The sequence below is a fragment of the Triticum aestivum genome, chromosome 3B (assembly GCF_018294505.1).
Source record: "Triticum aestivum cultivar Chinese Spring chromosome 3B, IWGSC CS RefSeq v2.1, whole genome shotgun sequence".
NCBI classification, from domain to species: Eukaryota; Viridiplantae; Streptophyta; class Magnoliopsida; order Poales; family Poaceae; genus Triticum; species Triticum aestivum.
In genome coordinates this window covers 621674956-621684562 of record NC_057801.1, presented here as the reverse complement: position 1 = coordinate 621684562, position 9607 = coordinate 621674956, and the positions used below count along the sequence as shown (strand labels likewise).

At 44.4% G+C, this 9607-nt stretch overlaps 1 protein-coding gene and 1 non-coding gene across 2 annotated transcripts; both read left to right on the top strand.

Annotated features, from left to right (window-relative positions):
• Window positions 1-4952: 4952 nt before the first annotated feature.
• On the top strand, window positions 4953-8126 carry LOC123071322 (protein RMD5 homolog). The gene is made up of 2 exons (XM_044494854.1): window positions 4953-5218; window positions 6748-8126. The coding sequence occupies exon 2, from the start codon at window positions 6777-6779 to the stop codon at window positions 7941-7943; it is 1167 nt and encodes a 388-aa protein (XP_044350789.1). The 5' UTR covers window positions 4953-5218; window positions 6748-6776; the 3' UTR covers window positions 7944-8126.
• A 669-nt stretch (window positions 8127-8795) lies between these two features.
• On the top strand, window positions 8796-8868 carry TRNAE-CUC (transfer RNA glutamic acid (anticodon CUC)). Its single transcript has one exon. It is a non-coding gene; the product is annotated as a tRNA-Glu (tRNA).
• Window positions 8869-9607: the final 739 nt, after the last annotated feature.

The window sequence follows — 9607 nt, the reverse complement described above, 5'->3', positions numbered from 1 at the left end:
GGGGCTGTCAGTGTCTTCCATGCTAGGTGGGTTATTCTCAAGAGGAGTGGACTCCGCTCCTCATTCACGAGAAAGTGGCGGTAACCGGGATGCACAGTCCCATGATCCAAAAATATCAAAGCAAATCAAAATAATTAAAAAAACTCCCCCAAGATTGTTGTTAGTTGGAGGCACTTGTTGTTTCGAGCAAGCCATGGATTGATGCTTGTTGGTGGTTGGGGGAGTAAAAACGTTTACCATTCTGTTTGGGAACCGCCTATAATTTATGTAGTATGGAAGATATTGGGAACTCTTGGTTGTTATGTTGACATTGAGGTCATACCTCTCAAAATTATTTATCTCTATTTTAAAATCAAGCTCTGGCACCTCTGCAAATCCCTGCTTCCCTCTGTGAAGGGCCTATCTTTTACTTTATGTCTTGTACTTTATGCAAGAGTCAAGGTGTTCTTCACCTTTCCCTTTTTCATTTTATCCTTTGGCAAGCACTTTGTGTTAGGGTGATCCTGATATATATATCCAATTGGATGTACATTAGCATGAACTATTATTGTTGACATCACCCAAAGGTGAATACATCTGGAGGCAACCTTATAAGCCCCAATCTTTCTCTGTGTCTGATTAAAACTTCATAACCACAAGTATTGCGTGAGTGTTAGCAATTGTAGAAGACTATATGATAGTTGAGTATGTGGAGTTTGCTATTCCTGAAAATAAGATGAATTGCAATTGTTTTGATGACTAAGAATGAAGTTTGCTAGTTTTCAAGAAAGTTTATGGTCTATGCTTTGACATGTGAATAGCTTGATACTTGATCATGAAAAGTTTTATGAGATGAACTACTGTTATGACATATTATCATGCTAGAAAAGGTGATTGAATTTATCATTGATCAAACTTGTGCACCTCTAGCATTCACACTTCATAAATTCTTTTTTTTATCATTTACCTACTCGAGGACGAGTAGGAATTAATCTTGGGGATGCTTGATACGTCTCCAACGTATCTATAATTTATGAAGCATTCATGCTATATTATTATCTAATTTGAATGATTATGGGCTTTATTATCCACTTTTATATTATTTTTGGGACTAACCTATTAACCGGAGGCCCAACCCATATTTGTTGTTTTATGCCTGTTTCAGTTTTTCGAGGAAAAGGAATATCAGGCGGAGTCGAAACGGAACGAAATCAACTGGAGAAGTTATTTTTGGAAGGAAAGCCACCAAATAGACTTGGACTCTACGTCAGAAGATACGGGAGCTGGCCACGAGGGTGGGGGGCGCGCCCCCTGCCTCGTGGGCCCCCCGAAGCTCCACCGATGTACCCCTTGCACCCATATATACCTACGTATCGTAAAACTTCCAGAACAGAAGATAGATCGGGAGTTCCGCCGCCGCAAGCCTCTGTAGCCACCAAAAATCTCTCGGGAGCCCTTCCCGGCACCCTGCCGGAGGGGGAACCCATCACCGGTGGCCATCTTCATCATCCCGGCGCTATCCATGACGAGGAGGGAGTAGTTCATCCTCGGGGCTGAGGGTATGTACCAGTAGCTATGTGTTTGATCTCTCTCTCTCTCTCTTGTGTTCTCTCTCGTGTTCCCTCTATGGCACGATCTTGTTGTATCCCGAGCTTTGCTATTGTAGTTGGATCTTATGATGTTTCTCCTCCTCTACTCTCTTGTGATGAATTGAGTTTCCCCTTTAAAGTAATCTTATCGGATTGAGTCTTTTATGAGAACACTTGATGTATGTCTTGCGTGGGATAACCGTGGTGACAATGGGTTATTCTATTGATCCACTTGATGTATGTTTTGGTGATCAACTTGCGGGTTTTGTGACATTGGGAACCTATGCATAGGGGTTGGCACACGTTCTTGACTCTCCGGTAGTAGCTTTGGGGCACTCTTTGAAGTACTTTTATGTTGGTTGGATGAATCTGAGATTGTGTGATGCATATCGTATAATCATGCCCACGGATACTTGAGGTGACAATGGAGTATCTAGGTGACATTAGGGTTTTGGTTGATTTTTTGTCTTAAGGTGTTATTCTAGTACGAACTCTTTTATAGATTGATCCGAAAGAATAACTTTGAGGTGGTTTCGTACCCTACCATAATCTCTACGTTTGTTCTCCGCTATTAGTGGCTTTGGAGTGACTCTTTGTTGCATGTTGAGGGCTTCTTATATGATCTATCTATGTTATTATTATCGAGAGAACTTACACTAGTGAAAGTATGAACCCTAGGCCTTGTTTCCTATCATTGCAATACCGTTTACGCTCACTTTTATCACTTGTTACCTTGCTGTTTTTATTATTTCAGATTACAAATACCTTTATCTACTATCTATTTTGCATTTGTATCACCATCTCTTCACCGAACTAGTGCATCTATACAATTTACCATTGTATTGGGTGTGTTGGGGACACAAGAGACTCTTTGTTATTTGGTTGCAGGGTTGCTTGAGAGAGACCATCTTCATCCTATGCCTCCTACGGATTGATAAACCTTAGGTCATCCACTTGAGGGAAATTTACTACTGTCCTACAAACCTGTGCACTTGCAGGCCCAACAACGTCTACAAGAAGAAGGTTGTGTAGTAGACATCAGCTAGTACTAGGGTTTTCCCTAGTAATGCCATTGTTTCATCAACTCAATATTACACATATAATTTGAGTGATCAAAACACTAATTTGAGACAACATTGCATTACAAATACATAGCGGTGGAAAATTTTATTTGTGATATTTCCATATTAGTAAGCATCGATGGCTTTTTACCTCTCGGGAGAAGCATTGAATGGGGCCATCTACCGCTCCCTACCATGTCGATGGTGAATGCTATGCACAAAGCATATGCGATGTATATGAGACGAGTCCACTCGTCCTCTATGTGCAGCGGTATGACAATCCGGCAACCTCGTCTTCGTCCCATTCATGCCATGTGCAGTCGTCGAGGTCAAAGACGACTTCCTCAATGGGGCTAGGGCTGCAAGAAAAGCTCGATGCTCATGAGCCGCTCGAGATCGATTCATTTTTTGGCTTGACTCAAGATCGACTCAATAAGAAATGAGTCGAGTATGACTGTATGAGCACCTTTTTGTAGCTCAATCAAGAAACAAGTTGATCTTGAGCCAACCATGGCTCGCTCGATTTCAGCTCAATAGCTCGATATAATATAATTATATTACATAGTCTTGATATAAATTAAAAGGAAATAGGATGATTTACTATCATATATGTGGTGTATGGTTTCTCTTCATTTTATTTACTAGCAAACTAGGAAGCTTAATTAAGCACGGAGAAAAATTAGGCCTTAATTTGGTACATGATCAGCTGCGTGTTAAATATCCTGCTATTTTTGTCAACGTTTGGGAGTAGATCCAACTTTGTTTCGCAATTCATCAAGGATCTCTTGCTATTAGTTACTTGTCTTCATTGAGAGAATACATAAAACTACCTTGAAAAAGATATATTATCACCATTTCGATTAAAATAATATTCTATAATAGTTTCTGATGTTGTGTTGTGGCCGATCTTGTTCGAAAAATTGCCTTAGATTGTTAAAAATATCATCTTATTTAGCTCGAAACTAGCTCGAGATCGACTCAAGATAGTTACAAGCTGAGCATGAGCCACTTTCTAGCGCTCGACCTTGAGCTTCACCCAGTTTGAGCTCGCTCGAATTTTAGTATGAGTTGAGTTGAGCCTAATCCAACTTGCTCGAACTTGACTCGTTTGCAGCCCTAAACGGGGCAAGACCCAACATGGTGCGATTCATCTCCTCAAATCTTGCCATATTGACATTGAATTAGCGCCACTACCACACTCCCACACTGCCATGAAGTTCGTCTGTGTCCCATCATAGAGGAGTCATACTACGATGTTTCTATTGGATGTGAGCATCCTCCTAGTGGCGGCCTGCTCGAAGATGCTAAGGTAGAAGGCCGACGCGCGATGGTGTACCACTCATCCCATGCCCCTTAAATAGTGAGATAACGGGGAGCCCGTGTTGGGACGCGGTGGGCGAGGCCTCTTTTTCCCATAAGGGGTCTACGCATAGCCATGGTCGAGATCCCAATCAACGGCGTGTGTTTTGGGATCCCAATCCGGCGACTCATTGAGGAGGGAAGGATCCTCCTGCGCAATTTTCTCTGTGGCACGACTATCCAACTCCTCCTCCTCAACGATGCCGACAACCTCCTCCACCGCTTCCTCCTCCTCGAGTAATTGTTCCTCCTCTTTTGACAGCGGAATCCAATCCAACCCAAGGGGAAGCGACATAATGAAAGTGAAGAGGAAAGTAGAGAGAAATAGAAGCTCTGTGTGACATGGTAGAAGTGGAGAGGGGCGACCTTTTTATATCCACACGCGGCGTAAATACGTGGCAGGCGCCGTGCGGCGGGAAAACATGCCTGGAAAAGGGTGGAAAAGAATGCGATCAGAGGGATTACGTGGCAGAAAGATGTGTGGGTAGTTGCATGTCACGACCACCATTAATTGTCGCTTTCCGGTGCAATGGACGTCTGACTGTCTACACAATTGGCGGGAAAGGGAGATGAGCCGTATGCCAGAGTGATGACGGGTGAAACTCTTCTCTTCCGCCCGAGCGATTTACGATGGAGCGCGTTTTATTTTCAAATACGAAATCCCGCGGGCTCAATATAAAAGATCTTCATAACTTATGGCGATGAGGGCCAGACATGGCTATCCTGGAACGGTATTTTCGATCTAAATCATTTTGTTCATAAAATATAAGTTTTTTTAGAGATTACAATGTGAACTACATACGAAGCAAAATGAGTGAATTGCACTCTAAAATATGTCTATATGTACATCTATATGTTATCGCTATTGAAATATCTAAAAAGACTTCAATTTAGAAATGTCGATTGTTAGTGCAATGGCGATTTGGTTAGTTATGATTATTCCCCATCGACCTCAAGCAAACGTTCCTTTCGTCGAAAAAAAAGAAAGAAAAAGTTGAGGTTCAGTTTATCCAACGACAACACCGCACGCCGCCTTCTCTCTCCGCTCGTCCTGGTCCTTCTCTCCAGCGCGAGCACCGAGCAGCGCGCCGGCGATCTCCCGTCGCCGACCCACGAGCCCCGACGCTGGCAACCTCCCTTAGCCGCCCCTTTCCTCCACCACGAGCCCCGAGCAGCAACGCCCGACCTCTACCTTCCCTTCCCGGGGCATCTCCGACAAGAACCGCGACGGTGCGCCGCCTCCCCTCTTCCCTCCCTTCTCCATTAGGTTCCTCGTTCTCTGGTGGCCGGATCGATCCTGTTGCACTGTTTTTAACCGATCTGGCTTAGTTCTAGGGTTTTGGTCGAGCCGTCGTGCTTAGGGCTGTAGATCTGGTCCACCCTGTGGTGCTGATGGTTGGGATCTTGTGGTTCGCGAGGAACTTTGTAGCGTTTTGTTGAATGTGCGCGTGATGCCTTAAGGTTTCGCTCCATGGCTGGTTTGGGTGGTGGATTCGGGAGAGTCAAGGTTATTTTTGTGTGCCTGCATTTCCTCCATGTTTTCTTGGTTCCATCCTTTGGTTTGACAAGAACAGGCAATCTTTTTCTAACTCTGGCTTAGTTAATTAAGAGTGAATTCGGCGATCATCACAAATCCAATTACGTAACTAGGAAAAAATAGTATACTGCCGCTATTATAGCTACTGACTAGCAGGGTGACCTGCGCGAATTGAGCGGCTAGATGTAATACATATGATTTATTATATTTAATATATCTTAATAGGGAGTTGCGTGAGGTGTCATCTAGCCACCACCGGGGTATTCTTTTCCCGAGTGCATGGTTTGCCGCCTTTGTTGCTCTCTTTATGGGCATATATATTTTGGTATTATAAGGTCCTTGTGCGTTCCTTTTATTTGGTGCTTGGTGTTCAGCTGAGTTTTGTCGCCGAGTTTTATCACTTATGAACTTGTAATAACCTATTTGGCTGTGTGGGAGAGAGCAATAAAATTCTTCCTTCTATGTATAAAATATTGTGTTTGCAACCATGCTATCAGGAGCCAATACATACATTTTCTTATGCATGCTGCACCTTAAAAAATTTGTTTCATATAACCCACTGACTTATTATGGGCAACATAGTTATAAAGTTTTGAATGTCGATTCATGATGAAAAGAGTTGCACGCGCTCTGAGGTGGTGAGCCTGGGCATTATTAGCTTTTTGTGAATTGTTAGACGATGATAAGTTGATAAAATGTTGTTGCCTTCTATTTACTCTAGTGCTGCAGCCTAAGGAGAACTTGTGATCATTTTACCACATATTTTGTATGTGTCTTGATGGCGAATTCCTAAGATAATATGAATACTGTTAGTATACGGCTAACCTTTTACGGCTTTAGTGTGGTACATTATGAGTGAGATAGTTGAATGTTGGATAGCGTTTTAATCGGTACATTATGAGTGAGATAATTGAATGTTGGATAGCGTTTTAATTTGACGATTAAAACGCTATCCAACATTCAATTATCTCACTCATAATGTACCACACTAAAGCCGTAAAAGGTTAGCAGTGAATAGTGAAACTGATTGTGTATTTTTCTTGTTGCTTCTTGATACTAGTATAGGTTACTCACAATATTGAAGTTAAAAACCTACCTTAAATTTCTTTGTTTTGATTTATTAGCAATTAGACATGTTACGTGTCTTTCAATTTGTTTTGCTATATGGTAGTTTTCTCAACAAATTATTTATGTATATGTGATTTTTATCTTGTACATGCAGTGCCAAAACCGTGCTGCTTAGTTGGGTGCATGACAATGGAGATTGACAGTTTAAGAGAGGCATTTGACCGAGTTGTTGAAAAGCGTGTGTTGTCTTCTGCTAAAGTTCAGGAAGCTATTGGTCAGATAGTGAATGAAGTTGAGCAGGCAATATCGAAGATGCAGATGATGAATACAGATACCATGGACAGTTGTGACCACTCATCCATCCTTGCAGAACTGAAGGCCAAGCTAAACGAAATGGTGCCATTGATCCAACTTGAAGGATGTCAAAAGGAATTGAATGTTGCCCTGAGCAAATATCTCAAGCTCCTAGAGAAGTCTTTTAGTCCAGATATAGCGAAGGCATATAGAAATGTGGATTATGATGCCTGCACAGTAAACAACATAATAACGAATCATTTCTACCGCCAGGGCCTCTTTGATCTTGGAGACTCCTTTGTCAATGAGTGTGGTGAATCAGATGAGACTCACCTGAAATTTTCATTTCAGGAGATGTATGGAATACTTGAAGCGATGCAAGCAAGAAACCTTGAGCCTGCGCTCAGTTGGGCTGCTAAGAACCATGATCACTTGTTGCAGAATAGCTCAATGCTTGAGATGAAGCTCCATTCTCTTCAGTTTATTGAGATACTTACTAAAAGAAGTAGAGATGATGCTTTACAATATGCAAGGACTCACTTTGTGCCTTTTGCCTCCTTGCACACGGCTGAGATCCAGAAGCTAATGGCTTGCCTTATCTGGGCTGACCGGCTTGATCAGTCCCCATATGCCGAGTTTGTGTCGTCGACGCACTGGGAGAAGCTAGCTGAGGAGCTAATCCATCAGTTCTGCAGCCTCCTAGGACAGTCTAGGGAGAGCCCACTTGGTGTAGCCATATCAGCTGGTTTTCAAGGACTACCAACCTTATTGAAGCTAAGCACGGTAATGGCTGCCAAAAAGCAGGAGTGGCAGACCATGAAGCAGCTTCCGGTCCCCATAGACATCGGACCAGAGTTCCAGTACCACTCTGTTTTCGTATGCCCGGTGCTCAGAGAGCAGTCGAGTGAGGATAACCCTCCGATGCTGATGCCCTGTGGACATGCTGTATCAAAGCAGTCGATCATGAAGCTATCAAAGAGCAGCTCCAGGCCTTTCAAGTGCCCCTACTGCCCCTTGGAGGCGGTGGCTTCGCAGTGCAAGCAGCTTCAGTTTTAAATGCTTCATTTTTCCCCCCAGATCAAAACTGTTTATACAACATGCTTCTGTTTCGCTCGTCCAACTGTTTGCCTGTATTATAACCTTGTGCCTTTGTTGAAACCTGGATGTTAATCTGTACAGTAGCAAGTTCCAGTGTTAAACTATCTCTTGGGAATAAACACAGTAATAAGCCTTTCGCTACTGGCTTGGTCTACTGTTAGAATCCAGTGCTGCTGCTATGGGGAATTTCAGGCTTTACTGTTTTACCAGATGAAAAACTGCATGTTTTTCTGCCCTGGGCCCAAAGTACCACTGTGGCTTAGCTTGTTTACTCTTGTGGTTGGTTTGTGGAGTTATATATGGTAATGCATATGTGCATTGTTTTTGGCTGCGGTCCAAAAACAGAAAGGCTTGTGACGGGGAAGGCTGTAAGGAAGGGGCTGCGATTGTTCATGCATTATATAGTTCAAAAAGGCTTAACCAGCCATTTGTAGCAACTCTTTTCTACAAACTCAACTAGATCAAGCCATTTGTAGCACCTAAACCTCCCTGCTAAACGTACCTCCCGGCACAAATCTGCTCTCTCGTGAGAGCTGTCTTGCTTTCAGTGATGCCCCGAGAAGCTCAGAGTTGATGAACTGGAGTCTACTGAGAGAGTTGGAGTTGTTCGGCCCAATTGCGTGACGCGCGCTAGGTGAAATGATGGACCACATCTGCTCTCGAGCTGCTATCAGCCTCTACACGCGGTTCATACCGATCGGCGCATCCACCCACGTTCCATGCCCGCATGCTACTGCCCGCTGGGCTAACACAACGGGTCCGCGGACTCCTTCACGCTATAAAGATTCACGGCAACCGCCTATCGACGGATCCGTCGTAGTCTAGGTGGTTAGGATACTCGGCTCTCACCCGAGAGACCCGGGTTCAAGTCCCGGCGACGGAATTTTTTTGCCCTGTCAGCCATTTTTGTCTCCGGCCTGAAGCGTCCCCTTCAAGCGGGCACACTCACGCTCTCCTCCGGCGTCACGGCGCGGGTGCCCCATCGCCGACGGTTCCCGCTCAGCAAAATTAATGCGGCTTGGGCGCTGGCCTAACATGTTTGTTGTTGCTGAAACAGGAAAAGCCAAAGCCCATGCTGGCCTAACCACGTCCGGATTCATGCATACTCGAGCGCCAAGCCCGCTCCCACCGCCCCAGCCCGGCACCGACATCTCACGAGGCACCGGCCGGCCAACGGCCAGGGGGGCACTCATCATATCCATCCGGCGAGGAAACCGCCCGGGCCCGCGTCACGAGGCGTACCGTAGGCAGGCAGTCCTTTGTTGGAAGCATTCAACAACTCGTACTCGAGTGTACGGTGTACCTGCGCGTACGTCGTGGGCGCACGCACATGGTACTGATGCGCCATACTACTATGTACCAGGCGAGTGTAGCCTGAATCTGCGCTCCTCAACGGATTGTGGACGTGAATGATGCACCGAAACAGCCATGTGATCTATGCCTGGACTGTCCCTATCCCTATACGACGCACATACACAGTACAGGTCTGCGGCAGTAGTGCATTCTTTACTCTGTGCGTCTAACATATACACGTGTCAGGGGCGGTCGAATTTCGTGTTTTGACCCTTTTGACAAAGAAATTCAAGATCTGACCTCGATTGCAAAAAAAAATCGGAATTTGA